This window comes from Varanus komodoensis, unplaced genomic scaffold, assembly GCF_004798865.1.
Source record: "Varanus komodoensis strain SLA01 unplaced genomic scaffold, ASM479886v1 scaffold3, whole genome shotgun sequence".
NCBI classification, from domain to species: domain Eukaryota; kingdom Metazoa; phylum Chordata; class Lepidosauria; order Squamata; family Varanidae; genus Varanus; species Varanus komodoensis.
The window spans coordinates 58,253,309-58,271,201 of NW_025335761.1; the positions used below are offsets into that span (position 1 = coordinate 58,253,309).

At 46.7% G+C, this 17,893-nt stretch overlaps 1 protein-coding gene across 1 annotated transcript in view; it reads right to left on the minus strand.

Annotated features, from left to right (window-relative positions):
- Positions 1-17,893, minus strand: part of MTHFD1 (methylenetetrahydrofolate dehydrogenase, cyclohydrolase and formyltetrahydrofolate synthetase 1) — a 76,430-nt gene that overhangs the window by 48,798 nt on the left and 9,739 nt on the right. The window contains exons 2-8 of the mRNA XM_044436572.1: positions 14,321-14,405; positions 12,082-12,141; positions 11,152-11,205; positions 9,892-10,028; positions 8,921-9,021; positions 7,063-7,199; positions 5,128-5,239 (exon numbers count right to left, since the gene is read on the minus strand). Of these exons, the coding sequence (XP_044292507.1) occupies positions 5,128-5,239; positions 7,063-7,199; positions 8,921-9,021; positions 9,892-10,028; positions 11,152-11,205; positions 12,082-12,141; positions 14,321-14,405 (686 nt within the window). The remainder of the gene's footprint in view (positions 1-5,127; positions 5,240-7,062; positions 7,200-8,920; positions 9,022-9,891; positions 10,029-11,151; positions 11,206-12,081; positions 12,142-14,320; positions 14,406-17,893) is intronic.

The following is a 17,893-nucleotide window of genomic DNA, read 5'->3' on the forward strand; positions in this document are numbered from 1 at the left end:
ACAAGTTGCGGGTCCTGTATTTACCCATACTAGCCTTACCAAGGACAAGTCAAGGTGATCATTGGCAAAATTGCTGCCTTGATGAAACAAAAGGTTGAAAACGGATCTTCTATACTGCTTGCTTAATACACGCATGCAGTTCCGCTACTCGGGAGCAGGAAAAGGTGAAGGTAGAACAAGGTACGAAATGCCACTAAAAGGGGAATTAATTTGTTGCTTTCTGAAATACCTAGCACCTTCACTGGCTTCACAGTATTTATTAGGGTAAATGTTTCAGCTATGGGGCAGCATATAAATGAAGTAAAAATAAATAAAATTAACACTACATTTTTCACACACACACACAGAGGGAGGGAAGGAGGGAGAGAGAGGGGACTATGTGGAGAGCCAGTGGTGAACAATGCAGGACTGGGACTCGGGTGATCTGGGTTCTAGTCCCCGCTCAGCCATGGAGCCAACTGGGTGACTTTGGGCCAGTCACAGACTCTCAGCCCAACCTACCTCACAGGGTTGTTGTTGTGGGGATAAGATTGGGAGGAGGCGGAAGAGAATGATGAAAGCCTCTTGGAGTTTTGTGTAAGAAAAAGGCAGGATAGAAATCTATTATATAAGTCATAATAAATGAACAGGCTGTGAAAGTCTCTAGCGCTTTGTGAACAGAGGTAAATTTAAAGTGCTAGAGGTGCTTCCCCATCTCTCCAAGAATGGCCTTCTAAGGCAGCTGCCTTGAAAATCTGTTTCTGTGAAGCTCCCATCATCCTCAAACCAGCATATTGGTTCGCAGATGATGGGGGGGGTGCTGTCTGGCACAGCGGGGGGCCCAGACAGAGGACGGCCACCCTGCAGAGCATCCAGCAGAGAACAGTCGATCCAGCTGTCTTAACGAAAATTTAAAAAGATAAGCCCATCGTTATTTTTTAATGTCAACTTCATACCTAATTCAATATCAATGCCATGAAGCCCATTTCATCCTATAAAATCCTATTTCAATTTGTTAAAATGCCTCTGATCTTAACTTTGGATTGTTTCATGTTCCCGCTTCAAAGACCGATCGAACAAGAGCAATTACTCTCGAAGTCATTAAACTGCGGCGTCCCCCTCGGAAGTTCTGCAAAAGCAGGCGCGTCACTGTCGCACAGAAGCCGCGGCCCCCGTCGGCTCGTGGCCTGACCCCGAGGGGCCTCCCTGTTGCACCAGGGCCAGTGTCCACCTCACCCCAGATTCCATGCGCACAGGGGCCAAACCGCTGCCTTCGGGGCACCCACACGTGCCACAGCACCCTCCGGCCCATGTGCCCCTGCAACCTGTGCCTATTTGCATATTCCTTCTGATACCGGAAGCACAGCGTCATCACGACAAGCAGCCACTAACGCAAGAAAAGCCGTGTGGGATCCGTCCCAGGGGCCATCTAGTCCAGCACTCCACAGGATGGGTGCAAGAGCGCCCCTTGCCCAAGCTCCTCAGCAACTGGTGTAGGCAGGCAGGCCGGCCGGCCACCTCTGGCACACGGCCAGCAAGGCCAATAGCCACAGAGAGCATCCCTCCTCATGAATCCGTCCCATTCCCCTTTAAAGCCATCCAGACTGGCGGCCACCAGCACTTCCCCTGGCAGCCAATTCCACGGTTCAACTATGCTGAAGAAGCACTTCTTTTCTCTATCCCAACCTTCCCCCCAGTCAGTTTCATGGGATGGCCCGGGTTCAAGTGTTATGGGAGAGGGAGAAAAATGTCTACCCTCCACTTTTTCATACCATGCATTCAAGGCACCCCTTCCCGTCTCTCCTCCCTTGCCTTTTTTCTAAGCTGAACAGTCCTAGTTGTTGTAGCTACTCCTCACAGGAGAGCTGCTCCGGCCTCCTGATCATTTTTGCTGCCCTTCTCTTTTTCCAACTCAATAAAACCCCTTTTTCAGGTAAGTCGACCAAAACCGAGCACTATATTCTGAATGTGGTCACACCAAAGATTTGCGTAAGGGGAGTGAGATCGCGGCAGGTCTATTTTCTTCTCTGTTCCAAATTAGGCCTGTCATGGAGTTTGCCTTGTTCACAGCATCTGCGCACTGGGCTGACATTTTCACTGAGTCGCTACCCCAAGACCCCTTTCTCGCTCAGTCACTGCTAATCCAGATGGCATCAAAATATACTTGATGCTGGGGGTTTCTGCTCCAACAAGCATTACGCTACGTTCACTTACAATGAACTGCATTAGCCATTCTGGTGCCCAGCTTGGAGGGATCCCTTTGGTGCTTTTCACAATCCCTTTTGGTTTTAACCATCCCAAAGAGTTTAGTGTCATCAGCAAACCTGACCACTTCTCTACTTATTCCTAATTCCAGATCATTTACAAGGAGGTTGAAAAGAATCTGTCTTGGTACAGAACCCTGTCGGACTCCACTGCTGACTCCATCTCTCTATTGGGGAAAATGCCATTTATTTCCACCGTCTTGTCTTCCGTTCTTTAACCAGTTAGTGATCCGCACAAGGACCCCCACCCTTTTATTCCATGACTGCTTAGTTTGCCCAGGAGCCTTTGATGAGGGACTCTGTTAAGAGCCTTTTGGAAGTCAGTAAACAGTAGTTTACTTGGACTACAATCTACTTCAACTACAATCCAATGTCTAATGGACTGCCCCATCTATGAGCTTACTGACTCTCTCAAAGAACTCTAATAGGTTAACGAGACAAGATTTCCCCTTGTGGAAGCCATGCTGGTTTTTTTCCTGCAGAGCTTGTCCCTCTATGTGCTTACTGATTCTATCTTTAACAATGCTTTCAAGCAGTTACGCACAATAGATGGTAAGCTAACTGGCCTGTAATTTCCCAGATCCTTTTTAAAAAAGTGGTGTTACACTGGCCATTCTCCAGTCCTCTGGTACAAGAGCTGATTCCAAGGACCTCTCTCTCTCTCTCTCTCTCTCTCTCTCTCTCTCTCTCACTCTCGCTCTCGCTCTCTCTCTAAGATATTTGTATGCTGTCCTTTGCAAGAGCCTCAGGACGGCTTAAACAAATAAAATACATATGCATATGAAATATTTTGCTAAGAAGGCCAGCAATTCCATGTTTGAGTTCTTTGAGAACTCTAGGATGGACACCATCTGGACCGGTGGACTTGCTGATTTTCAGTTTAGGGCTGCCTGACAGCTTTCTCTCCCAGGAAATTGTCTAATTCCCCCCAAACCTAAACTGGTGCTCATCATGACCTCTTGTGGCGGCAGCAAATATCACAGCATAACTCTGTCCTGTGTGAAGAAGTGCTTCCTTTTATCTGTCCCAAGTTGGCTTCGTGGGATGACCCTGCTGGGACCAAGGATTATGAAAGCAAAAGGTCTCCCTATCCACTCAGTCCATGCCACGCACAATCCCTGGCTGCCAGGTGTCTGGCTCTTCTCAGGCTAGGAAAGACTACCTGAGAGAGTCGAAAGGTTTTGGGAGAGTCACGCGCACGGCATTAGTCCAGGAACAAGATCCTGCCCCCCAGGAGGAAAGGACCAGGTAGTGTTCTGCAAGTAATACCTGGAGCTCGCTACCCCTTCTCATTCCTCCACCACAAAAAGATTTTTTTAAAATTCCCCTCCATTGATGAACAACTCCAGTGAACCACAGCCAACACCAAATTAAGCTAAAATAACATTAGCCACAGAAGTGGCTTTTAAAAAAGCTACATTAGATCATTGCAATAAATGACTGATCACTTATAAAAGCAAGCTTTGTGGAAGTACAGTAAGTGGGAAGACGGCAACAGCTTGGCAGGTGTGACTAATCTTCTTATTTGAGAACCTGAGACTTAGAGACTTACTTAAGAAGGTGGTGGGGAGGGGGGGGGGAGGGAGCCAGTGAAACATTGCATAATGCTGCCTTTTTAGTAGCAAGCCACTCTCTGGTTCATTAATCCGGTTCTTGGAAATGTCAGTGAGGCAGGGACAGCATCTAAACTTGCAGGCAAAAAACGCTACGGAAAGGGAAGCGTCCTAATCCCTGAACAGGGCTAGCCAAGCTCACAGAATCATAGAACAGGAGAGCTGGAAGGGCCCTGGTGGACCTCTGCATAAGAGGAAAGCAGCGATGTGGACGCTTTGGATCCCTTTACTGGCCAGATACCTGAGCAGCTTCCATTGTGCGAGCCTGGCCATCCCTGCTTGAGAAGGATGCAGCGGGAGCAGGTGCACAGATCATGTGTTACCTTCAGAACACGGGTCCCTCTTGATCCTGGACCGGTCACTATCTCTCAGCCTAACCTACCCCAGAGGGTTGTTGTGAGGATAAGAGGAAAGGGGGGACCTTTCCCAGGAACCCTCTCAGTTTCCCTTGGAGAAAAACAGGACATCAGAGTCTTCACTGCCTCCCCGCATGACCAGCTTCCTCTTTGACTACCCTTCATTGGTGACGGGAGGAAAAAGTCCAGGAAGATCTTGCATGAGTACAGACGGTAAACGGGCTTTGTTGGACTGCACAGTGTTAACAACCATTAATTCTATTTGACCAGAATGGATCAGATCGTGTTCTACAGGAACAACTGAGGTCGGGTTGCAAATTTTTGGATCCTTGTTCCTTTAATGCCTTTGTGAAGGTTTGGGCCTTTCTCCAAATTAGGACAGACCATCTGACCTAAGGAATTATTAGAAGATGCTAACACGGTCTCCCTAACGTGTTGCCCTCAAGATGTCCTGACTAACTTCCATAGTTCCCAGTCAGGATGGCCACTGGGAGATGCAGCCCAAAACAGGGTGCCAAAGCTGTTGCACTAAACTAGAGACGCTATTCATGCCCCCATTCCCCACCCCCTGTATGCCAGCCTGCACATATTGGCCGGGCTGAAACAATGTAAGTGTGGGTTGTCGTTCAACCTTGGATTATCGCTGAAATGTAAGTGACCATGTTGTCTCAATGCAGCCATGCTAACAAACATGGGCTGCTAACCATGAACAACCCACAACAACAAACCATGGCTTCTTTTCATGGCTTCTTTGTAGCGAACAACCCATGGTTTGTTAGCACAACTGGGTTCAGACAACATGATAACCCAGGTTTCAACAAGAACCTATGGCTCAACGAGCCTTGAAGGTATGTTATCATGTTGTCTGAACCAAGGCACTTGCTGAGTACTTTTTAAAAATGTTTGTATCATTACCTGGTACATGGTTGATTCCACAGTCGATCACCACTGCCCCTGGCTTAATCCATTCACCCTGCACCATTTCAGCTTTGCCCGCTGCCACCACCAAGATATCAGCTTTGCTGACCTGTAAACATCATATTAAACCAGGGTTTCATTTACCTTCCACTCTTTCTCTCTGTACATAACAATGTATCTAATTACAAAGAAATGTTTGAGAATGGAAGAACCTATGAGAGGAGTAAGGATCACTTCAATCAATAAAAATATAAACATTTCGAGTTACAACTTTAGCTGGTTAAGCATCGTGCAGTCTCCCCTCTCAGGAATGACAATCTGCCTCCAAACACCCAAAAGTCATTTCCCCCAATGCTCTGAGTTGATCTGTCGGTAAAGACCTTCTGCATTCCCTTCCAAATGCTCCCTTTTGTAAAAAAAATGCAATAAAATAGTACATCCTCATCTGCTTACTGCGGTCCAGCCTATCAGAGGGCTAAATGAGAACTCCTCCCCTTGACAAGCTAGTTTTCTACAAGCAGGGAATTCTGGCATGTGGGACAATTCCTGCCTGCAACCCCCACTTGCAAATCTAAAGGGACCTTTGTGACTTGTCCAGAGCATTTTCAGCGATGAAATGGCCATTTTTGCAACAGTTTCTTGCCAGGCCAAACTGAGCATGTTACACCAAACCGTCCTACAAATAAGCCCTGGTGCTTTGATGGCTTGTGCAGCAACTCATGCTGCCCCCTAACAGAGGGTACCATTACTTTGAGCCCTTTTATCATATGACTATTATTCTCTCTCCCTCTCCTCTTCAATCTACCAAGGAGCTCCAGCAAGTATCCCAGTGTCCTTTGCAGCAAAGTATCTTGTCTCCGCATCTCCTCTCTGATTGCAACCCCTTTTCATCTCCTTCCATTTTCTCTTTCAGAGTCTCAAAACAGCATAATTGGTTGGATTTTTTTCCCCATCCCTGGAAAATTGCACAATTGTGTATGCAACTTTTATTATGATGATTTTTGCTGACCTTTATACAAGTGCAATTCTTATAGCTGTCTGATATGTATAATCTCGCTTGGCTAATTTCCTTGTCTGTTTCAGCTGCCAAAGGGAGCTGGGAAGAATAACAGGTAACAGCCAGTGCAATAGACAAGAAATCAAGGTTCTGCCTATGCTAATTTGCGTAAAGTTGCCAGGACCAATTGCCAGGTTGTCAGAGGAAAAGCGCCACTAAAGGGGAGAGGAAAGTCCCAAAAGAAGGCGCATCAAAAACAGGGTGAACAATATCCATTCTTTCTGTGGATGCTAAAAAGGCCTTGACAAAATTCAGTGGCAATTCACTTTCACTACACTGAATAATTCCAACTTTCCCAATGAATTTTTGAATTAAAATATTATACATTCAGTTCCTAGCATTAGAGTTATACAATGACAAGTCTTTGTTGCTGTTTTCTTTTTCCGTGGAAATCAGGGATGTCCACTTTCTCCACTGATATATATGTTTGGAATCCCTTTAGTGTGTCATTAGGCAGAAGAGTAATATTCATAGCTTAGTGCAAAGTGCTTCGGACTTAAAATGGTTCATGTGAACCATCTCTTACTGTTTATTTTGCAACTCCAGGTGTCTATTTCAGCTTTGATGCAGCTGATTGATACTTTTCATGAGCTGCCTGGCTAAGTCAGTTAACTGGACAAAGTCTGAATGGATGCAGACTGGAGAAAATACAACAGCGTAACTTGTGACTTTCAGTTGTGCTCAGATTTCATTATTGTGTTCCGAATACGTATCTTCAGTTCTCTCTCTCTGATGACTAGGCTAAACTAAGCTAAACAGAGAGAGATGGACATCATTGAAGTTAAGCCTGCAGGTAAAGTTAATACACTTAAGATGAACATCATACTTGGATAGTTGAGGAAAAAAGCACCACAGGCACAACTCATGGGACTTACCTCCTCAGCCAGTGATGTGGTCTTGGAGTGGCACGTGGTCACCGTCGCATGGTTCCAGAGCAGCAGGTCGTGCATTGGAGCCCCGACGATCTTGCTGCGCCCAATAACCACAGCCTTTTTTCCTGCCACTTCCACACCTGAAACACCAAACTGGGTTGGGCATCCAAACTTTTTCCTGTACATTCTCAGGTTCAGTGTTTAGTATCTTCTGCTAGAAGGTTCAGACCCTGGAGAACCCTTGCCAGGCAAAGCAGGCAATTCTGGGACAGATGGTCTAACACACTAAGCTGGAGGGTAGCTAATCTATTTTCTTACTCCTGGTTGAATCTCCTACAGCCTGAGAAGTTTGGAGAAGCTCTGTTCAGCTACAATCCAGGGGTGGGTGGGGACTGGGTGAAAGCTAGTTTTCACGGTAACTAACCCTCAGGGGAGGCATCTGAACTGCCCAATAGCTGGGCAATCACCAAACAATCAGTGGACGGGGAAAGGGGATTGGCTTTCTGGGGAACCCCAGAAGGCCAAATTTGGCCTCTCCGGCTGAAATTCTGCATCTCCCGCTATAGGCATCTCATGCAACTTCAGACCTTCAGAATGCATCTCCTTGGGAACAGAAGTTCGGTGCAGGAGGCAGGGAGCCACACGTTCTGTCTGATCTTGGTAGCCAGCCCAAACTTTGTGGCTATCAGGCCCCTAACTGAGCCACCCCACACACAGGCATTTATAAAATCGTCTGGTCCCTTGCCTTGCACTGCACTGGGCAGAGGCACCCAGCAAAAGATTAGGGACACTGCCCTGCCCTGCCCACCTCTTCCCAGCTTTTAACGCAGCCTGGAGCTGGTCTCCTGCACACTTGGGTCACTCCAAACCCTTCTGAAGCACGACACAATCAAGGACAAGCCCCAGGCCCTCCTCTGAAGGGCACTGCTCAGGAAGACTTCAGGCTCTTCCTTAGCAAAGGTAAGACCTTTCATCCCATGGGAAGGCCATTCCATTGTGAACTTACAGAATGCATTGCCACAAGGTGTGGCGAATGGAGGTTGCACAGAAGGCTTTAATGAGGAAAAGGATGATCGGTGGCTACTGGCCGCCAGAGCCAAAAATAGGGTGCTGTCTACCAGCTGGTGGAGGTCAAAGGTGAGAAGACAGTAGGTCTCCAGCGAGCTCACTTTGAGAGTCTTCCATCTCATGCGGCTGCCTGCCTCAGAGGCAGCGTGCGAAGTCAGACAGATGTCTGGGCTGTTCCAGCACTGTTTCTCCTGTATTCTTATTGCCCATACTGGACATCTGGTTGCGCATCAGCCTTTCCCCAGTGGCCCATCTTCCAGATATGTGAACCAGAACCCCATCACACTGTGACAGCCAGTGTGGTGCAGTGGTCAAGAGCACAGGACTGGGACTCAGGCAACCTGGGTTCTAGTCCCCATTCACCCATGGAGCCAGCTGGGTGACTTCAGGCCAGTCTCAGACCTTCAGCCCAGCCTACCTCACAGGGCTGCTGTTGTGGGGATAAGACTGAGTGCAGGAGGAGGGGAATGACGTACACTACCTTGAGTTCTTAAAAGAAAGGCAGGATGTGCATTTAAGAGGTAAATAAATCCTCTCCAGCTGGTATGGCCAATGCCCAGAGATTAAGGAAGCTGCAATCCTGAACACCTGGGGGGCACCAGGGTCCGTCATGGCTGACAGCAGTTCTCCAGGGCCCAGGCAAAACTCCTTCACATTCTTACCAGGAGCTAATTTTCTGACCGGTCCCAAAAAGGCAGTCCTTTGGCACCAGGATCACCAGCCTTCCCAGGTGTGTGTGTTGCAACCCTGGCTCTGCCATGCAAGCCCCCACATGTCCCTTCTCCTTGCTCACCTGTCTGCCTGATAAGTTCCATGCATCCTTTCGGGGTACATGGGATGAAGCAGTCCCCAAGGTCCCCCCGTGAGAGCTTTCCCGCATTGATGCTGCTCAAGCTGAAAAGTTGCAAGAAAACAGTCAAGTCAGTGCTCTCAGAAGAATCAGGCTGTCCAGAGTTTGTTTGCTTGCTGATTTTAAGCTTTTATATACCGTCACATTACTAGCATCTTGGGATGGTTTCAAACTGCTCTTTGCACAGTATGTAGATCAGTCCCAAAACATGGCTTCAAACTCTGCTCTTGGATCTCTTAAATGAACACAGAAGCTTGAATCACTTCTGGATGGAGGTCCCTGTATTGACTCAGGTCTGCCTGGTGCCACCATTGGCATCTTTTTGACACCAGGCTAGGATTTTCCTCTATTCTCAAGAATTCAACATCATTGGAATTTAATGGCAATGGTTTTATCAGGTCCAGGTATCTTAACATGTAGCTGTTCAAAATGGTTTTAAAATTTTATATGTTAAAGGTGTTTTTTGGAGTTTTTATTATCTTATATTTGTAGCTTGCAATTTTGTGAACTGCCCAGACAGCTTTGACTATATTATTATTATTTCTATTATAGCCTCTAAATATTTCTAAATGCGATAAGTTTAGAACATCAACAAATCCATCCCACAAGCTCACAAACTAGCAAGACAGAACTCAAAAAAGGAAAATAGAAAGGTGAGGAAAGCAAGCTACCCATGCCAGAATGGACCAAGCTATTCTGCAAACAACTTTATTTCTTGGTGCGTTGCTCTTCCTTCATAAACAAACATGGGTAGGTTTTGCACAGCCCAGCCATGGGAAGTCCAAATGCAGAGGTGACAAATAAGAAATCATTTCTCCCCATAACAACCCAATAAAAGCTGCAAGGAACAAGAGAATCATTGTGTTAACTGGGGCGGGGAGAGCTGAAGAGTATTTATTTCCAGGTATGCCTACCCATCCACATCCTTCTCGGGTGACACAGCATTCGTTACTTTCTCAGTGTTGATGGGCTTGTTGGAATCCAGAGGTAGCTGGACAATGAAGCCATGAACAGCAGGGTCCTCGTTCAGGCGGTTAATACACCTCAGTACCTGAGTGTTTAAAACAGAAATGGGCCATGGGGGGAAACGATATCTCAGGAAGAAAACTATTTCAGAGTAATAGCCCAGCTACATTACATGTATCCCTGCCTTTCTTCCTTTTGCAAGGCACCTTACAAGTTCTCCTCCTCTCCACTTTAATCTCACAACAACCCTGTAACTGGCGGAAACTCACCCAGGGAGCCTCATGGCTGAGTGGGAGTGGGAAGCTGGATTTCCCCAGTCCCGGCCCAGCTTCCTTAATGGCTACACCAGCCTGGCTCCACAAAGTTCGCATGTCCCCTCTGGTGAGCATTCTGCCACTGCAAGGGGCCCTTCTGAGAGCGAAACAGTCTAACTCAGTCTAACAGGACGGGGCCAGAACTCAATGCTGGATCTCATCCTGCGCACAAAGATGTTTCCAAGCACCACCAAGGAAAAGGTAGGTCGGAAAGCTGAAAGACCAGGAATGACCTGCCCCCAACCAGTTTCCATTTACTGGGCTAAATGGTCCACTGATCTGTGTCTGCACAAGAAAGATTTGCAGGTTCACCTCTACGAGAAAATGTAATTGTACAAGCATGACTCTGCAACTAAATGTTGCAACATGAAGTGCTTTTTTTCATGGTTCCAACCGCTGTTCTATTACTCCTCCACCACCACTCCTCCCGTGACTGTGGGGAGGTGTAGAAATGAAATAAATAATAAAACAATAAGAAAGACAACAGTCAGCCGGCCCTCTGCATCTGCTGAAGTTGCGTGACTCTTGCCAGACTGATTTAGACACTATACACTGCTTTCTAATCAAAGCGACATAAACATCTTGCATTCATTCAGTTATTTCTACAGGCAGCTCTCATTTCTGTTGACAGAGACATTTAAAAATAGCTTCCTAGTGAGAACAAGGAATTGCTCAAACCAAACAATGAGATGATATTCTCTGTCCTCTTGATGTCTGTGTCTCTCCATGCTGCTTTTCCAAATACCCCGTTCCATTCTAACCCCCCACTGATTTTCTGCGCCTTTCCTCTAGCGCTGAGCATGATCCCTCTTTATCAGGCTGTTTTGGGTTTTCCTCTCCATTCCTCAGGGAAGCTTCCCTGATTTTTTCCCAATTTCTACCAAATCGGATTACCTCAGCTTCTGTTGCGGTGTTCGGCAGCTTGATATGACTAGCATTGATTCCGATCTGGAAAAGAAGACCCAAAAGGTCATCAGGCGTTCTGAGTGGTGACATGATTACATGAAAGGCGGCAAGGTGATTTTCTTATTCTGCAAGACCCTCACAGGCAGAGCTGAGCTGAAACCTTTTGTCCTTCCTCCCTACACTGAAAAGAGATGCCCCTTTGGGCTCTTTTTCAGAGGTGGACAAAATGCCTTTCCACTGGGCAAGGACAGCAAAACACGGAGCTTCCTTATGGCCAAAGCACTCACTGTGGTACAAAGGTGACGTCACTGCCCACCACTTGAGAACACAAGAACCCAACCTCATTATGTTCTCCTGGATAGCCTTACTTGGAGTGAGCATGTCCAGTCACCTCTGCTAAGCAGGAAAGGCATGGGCCTGCGGCTGGATGGGTGACCACATGGTGGAAGTGGAGCAGAGGGTTGGACTTGAGGGCCTTATAGGCCCCTTCCAACTCGACTTCTCTTCCCTTCCCTTCTCTCCTATTCTACTGAAGATTGGCACAACCAGTACTTCCAGTGAAACCAGAACAAGCGCCCAGGTGGTCTTCTCAGCTCACAGAGCAAGCTCACCCACACTGTTCACTGGGTCACAACACAGACCGTGCAGGAACACTGGAAGATGCAGGAGGCTCAGTCACATTTCTGGCTGGTCTAACCCAGCACTGTCAACACTGACTGGCAGCAGCAGCTGCTGCTCTCCAGGTTACTGGCAGGACCTTTCCCGACACCACCTGGAGAAGCCCAGGATCAAAGCTGGGAACTTCTGTGAAGAAACACGTGCAGGTGCATCTCCCTGCAGGTGCATCTCACAGTATCTTGACAGAGGACCAGGCAGAGCAGATGGAGTGGAGCGATCTGCTCTGGGAAGAAGTATTACCTCAGCAGCAGCCTTTAGTTTCATGCTAATGTAGAGGTTTGAATCATCCCGATCACCAACCTTGAAAACAGGAGAAGAGGTCACACATGCCGTTAAACACAGAGTCTAGGTCAAATAAATGAACTGCATAAATGAATGAATGAATGAGTAAACCATAATTCCAAGAAGTGCCGTGTGATTTACAGGGGGGATTCCTTAGTCTTTTCTCCAGACACAGGGCAGGAAACAGACTTTCAGAGTGTCAACAACATGGCAGCTTTGCAGGCCCTTGGTTCTTCATTCGGGAAGAATCCTGCCGTTCAGTTTCGAGGCAGGGTGTTCTGCCCATCTGTCGAGAACCTTTTGCACACTCCAACTGGCCTTGCAAGCCTTCCTCAACTATCCTCAAAGTTGAGCTTTGCCACCCTGGAATTCTAGCTGGGAGAGAAAGTTGGCAAGTGGAGAAGGGCTAAGTAACCTTCATTCTAGCCCACTTCCAGAGATGCCTATAAATTCTTGGTGGCTCAGGATCCCAATACCTGATGGAGCATCCTTTCCCACCATGCACCTACCTGTACACTGCATTCATCACCTAAGGCCCTCCACCAGGTGCCTCGTTCACGATGACAACCAGGGCCTTTTCGCTGGTGGCTCCCCAATCCCAACAACAATGCAACAATGGCACATTTATATCCCCTCTTTTCTCCATGTAAGGAACTCAAGGTGACTTGCAAGGTTCTCCACCTTTCCATTCTCTCTTCCCAACAACAACCTGTGAAGCAGGTTGGGCTGAGAGTCAGTGACTGGGCCAAAACCACCCAGTGAGTTTCATGGCCAAGACGCAATTACTGCCTGGATTTCAAGCCCCAGTACAACACTCTAATCACCACGTCCACCGATTCTTGGTGGACTGACCTCTCCAAGACTGGCCTGGTACCAACACTGCTATCTTTTCAGTGCTAGGTTAAGATTCTCTTTTCCAGTCATTTCTCAGCATATAATGAGGCTTTTCATCAGATCTTGATTTAATTTCTTGTTGTGTCTTTACCATTGCCTTTTTAGCTACATCTATGTCTCTCTGGGTTGCAGTTATATATGTGTATGTATATGGCTTTTACACTATATTTTAAGGTTTTAATCTCTGTAAACAGCACAGAGAGTTTTAGCTAATGGTTGGTTTTGGAATGTAACAAATGAAATAAAAGAACTTTTCTCACACCATTTCTCTGCCCAAGGCTGCTTTGCAGAGAAGAAACAGTGGTTTTCAGCGAGAAACAAACAACTGTGGAATTCTATCTTTTGGACAGGCATAGGAAAAGCTCTGTTGCTTTTGCATTTGAGTGTGGATGTGGTGTATGTTACAGAACTGTTCCTACAAGTATGTACCATATTTTTCCGTCTATAAGACGCCCCCATGTATAGGATGCCCCCCACTTTTCCTACCCATCTCCAGCGAACAAGTAGCCGCCCCCCCCCCCGCGCCTCCCCCCCCCCCCGCCCCCCCCCCCATGCTCACCCCCCCCCCCCCATGTATCAGACACACCTTCATTTCTAAGTAAATGTTTCTACGAAAAAGTAGCATCTTATACACGGAAACTACGGTAATTCTGAGCCTCAGTTCCTGGTTCACGGCCACTGGATGAAACCAGCAACATTCTTGAGCTCAGCCATTCATGAGAGGGATCGTGTGGTGTGTAACCCAGGAGCAACTTGGGGGGCCATTTTCACCTCCCCGGCTCCCCTTAAGGCCTTGTTGCATGAGGTGCTGGAGAAATTCCATAGCAAAGCGCTCCCATGTTCCAAAAGCTTCCCATTTGGCTTGAGAACAAATCAGACTTTTTCTGTGTTCTGTAGCTCTAATGTGTGCTTAATGACATAAGCTGCTTAGAGATATTTTTAAATATGGGAGGCCGTGCATACATCTATTAAATAATAATGCAAATATTGCTTTGCTCCTATTGCCAAATTGCCACAGGATTACAAGCTCGTCCAAGTCTGACCTGGCCCCGAAATCTGCCCAACTAGCTGGGGAGTCTATACCCAAGTATGGGTACCCACACCATAAAGACTCACTCCCTGCTCGCCAGCTCCCAAACCTACAATACGCCTTTTACGTATCAGAGGAACATTAAAGGTTGGCGCTATGACAGCAAGCAGGTTGGGTTTGGCTCCTGACTGGTGGGAGGAAATGAGAAACTGTATTTCTCAACAGCCAGAGATATCCCACTATTATGCAAAAAAAGTCACACAGAGCCTTTACCTGCAGAATTGCGAGGCCTGGCCTGAAACCCGGGACTGTCTCCTTCATCTCTGCTACCTGGTTCTTCAGTCTCTGCCTTACTTGCCTAGAAGAAGAAGGGTTTGGAGTGCAGTGAGAGAGAGGAAAGAGAGAGAGAGTGGGAATTAATCATACACCAGGAATCAAACCTGCACCAATTATTCTGACATACCTAATCCCTAAATCCTTGTAGGCAAGGGGGGGTGGCTGTCATTCACCAGGAAGGAAAAAAAACCTCTGTATATGTTCAGAGGTGCTCTCAACGACTACTTTATTCATGGATGAGGTGAAGCTTGAACCTGGGTCTCTCAAGTCCTCGTCTAGCACACTTCCTGAGGCTTCCCCAATCTGATACCCAACCAGACGTATTACAGCTGCATAGCCCGATGAGGGGAAAGAAACTGGGTGATGGAAGTCGCAGTCCCAACCTATCTAGAAGGCACCAGGCTGTGGAATGCCAGCTCTTATAGCTACATCTCCCCAGAGCAGAGGACGTAAGAAAGCCATGCTGGATCAGACCAATGGCTGGATCAGACCTCCACCTGCCCAAGACCCTCAGCAAGGGGTGCATGCAGGCATGCCATCTCTGCCAATGGAAGCAGCACATAGCCAGGAAGGCTGGTGGCCATTTATAACCTCCTCCACCTCCAGGTATTTGTCCAATCCCCTTTTAAAGCCACCCAAATCGGTAGCCATCTCTACTTCCAGCGGCTGGGAGTTCCACAGTTTAACTATGCACTGTGTGAAGAGAGAATCTTCAGTTCATTGTTCTACAAAAGATAAATAAATGCTGTATCTATTTATTGATGATACTTATATACTGTTAAATATGAAATGTAAAACATTTAAAATACAATATTGAAAACAATTCCTGAAGAAGCAGTAACATGGAGAAGCAAGATTAAGGACATGATCCTATCCAGGTTTAGCCAGAAGAAACAGCCTATGACTCCCGGTTTGCCCCAGTAAGCCTTTTTAATTTCTGAACTTGCACAGGACTGCAAGCCAGGGAAGGCTTGGGAGAACAGTGTGTTTTCATGAGATGTTTGAAACATGTCATATTTTCAGCATACACAAACTAGACCTGATCTGAAAAGACAGAGCTGGGGAAACCTGTAGTCCATTTAAACCCAATAAGGTTTCAAAGAATACAGCAAGTAGAAACTGTCACAAGGATAAGCAAATTGCTATTACACCCACCCTGAAAGTGGGACCAACTTCAAACACTGCCCTGCACAGTTGCTAATAATTACATTTCAGCGCCATCTAGTGGGCTTAAGATGCAATCGATAAGAGAGACATTGTATGACCCACTTTTGGCCTGTAGCTCATGAGAGCATTTGATGGGGAAGTTGTGAATTGGCACATAGCCCCCAGGATGAGAAAAAGGTCCAGAGTTCATGCTGCCTTCCTGGAATTTGTCTGATTTTTTGTGCGGGTTTTGCACTTCAAAATTGAGTATAATGCCTGCTCTGAAAAAGTTAACACCACAGAATTTAATTTAAGCTAGCATTTTCCCCATTCTTGGTTAAGCCTATATTTTTTCCAGTCCTGGTTAAGTGAGTAACTAGATTTGCATGTACCACTAACCTGAGCCAGGGTTTGTTGTCCCACACAGGGTTTGTCTGGCAGATATTCTGCTGTAAACCACTCAGAGAGCTTTGGTGGTATAGAAATATTAATAACTGAATAAACCATGCTTTGTTTTCTCAATCCCAGTGTAGTCTAGCTTCTCTCCCTCTTGCCTGTTCCCTTCCTGTAATCCAAATGCCTTTGCAGGGCTACCTCAGAGATCAGTCCTGCCTTATCTACAACCTGGCAAAATAACCCACGAACATAACAACAAACCATGGTTTAAACAACCCAGTTCCCAAACTACAGGTTGTCTTTTTGGCTTGTTTATGGTTAGCAAATGATGGTGTTAGTACAGCTGAGTTCATACACCATGCATTCAACAATGCACAGCATGGATTAGCATCATGCGCTAATCAGGTCAGTATGTTTCAAAGGCCAGCATTAGCAGCTCATGGCTTGAGTTGCTGCCGAACAGTCCCAAAACCTTGGTGGAGACCAGTGGGGATGCCTGCCCTGGAACCCTGCTCAATTTTGTTCTGGCCTGGCACTCTGACTAACTGGGTGGATGGAACCAGTCATCCTTCTGATCTCCCCCAGTACCCCAACTTGACATTATGAGAAACCAGCTGCCCTGCACTACTAAATCCACCACGGCCTTCTGGAGGATACTTGCTCTAGGACCTTTCCAATCTGGAGCAGGCTCTGCTATCCCCATTTATCTATCACAAACATGTTGACTCTTTTCCAGCCCAAGGGCCACATTCATGTTTGGAGAAGCTTTCAAGTCTGCATTCCAGTGGGGGGCAATGCAAAAGAATGGAGAGCAAACTGAAAACAGAGGCCCTAAATTTTCAGCTTGTTTTCATTTCCTGCAGTGCCAAAGCCGAGCAATCACCAGATGAGCAGTGGCAGGAAAGGGAGAGGTTTCCGGTAAACGCCTATGGGCCAGAAGGCTGACCACATCTGCACCACAGGCCTGGTGCGCCATACCACCAATGCATCCTGTTTCCCTAAGTGTGTAAAACCAGAAGCAATTTCCAAATGGGCAAAAACTAGCACATGTGACAGAGCCTTCAGCTGTCCACACTTCCTCTACTGACGTTTATTTCACAATTTTTGGTTCATTTGATTTGGCAGTTCCTGTTAGAAAAAAATTAATGAATAAGAGAGCTGAGCTGCAAAGGACATTTGTCCTAAATGTCAGTTAATATTTCACCAAATCCCACTTCTAATGATCCTTTGCTTGGCATAGGATAATGTTAGCCAGTCCGCTCCCTCTTTGTCCCCACCATGTAGCCACTTCCGGATTTTTCCACTGCCACTGAAACAAAAACAGGTTATTTCGCATTTCCCCACATTTCCCCCTAATTTAAGCTTGAGGAAAAAGTCATTGATTGGCCAATCACCTCCGCTACTGCACTTTGCCCCATAAAAGTGAAGAGATTTGAATCTGCAGATCTAAGCTATTTATGAAAGGTCCAGAGAAGCTAAAGGCACAATACTGTGCCTGCTTAGACAGGGGGAAAGGCAAAATTGGCACCATTCTCTGGCATTCCCCCAGCTGGGAACACTTGGCATTTTTTCCTGTCTTAAGATGCATAGGATTGTACCCTGCATTACAAAGGATGCTGATTCTTCCCACACAGTGTGTCCTGATTATTAGACAGAACATGCATAAATTAAAAAAATCAGGAGGGAGGGAGGCAGATGAAAGATTGGCGTTTGTCATACATAACAGCTCGTGAGCTGAACAAAACTGCAACTCAAGCATTTGACTTCTACGGAACTCTGGAAAATGTGTCGCACAATTATCCCATTTTGGCCTCTCAACAACCCTGTGAGGTAGGCCAAGCTACAGGGCAATGACCTTGGATGCTTCATGGCTGACCAGATTTGCTCTCAAGGCTTCTAAGACCAGCTGTGCCCATTACTCCAGGCATACTGAAATGCACCTTTTTGGGAGAAATGTGCCTTTACAAA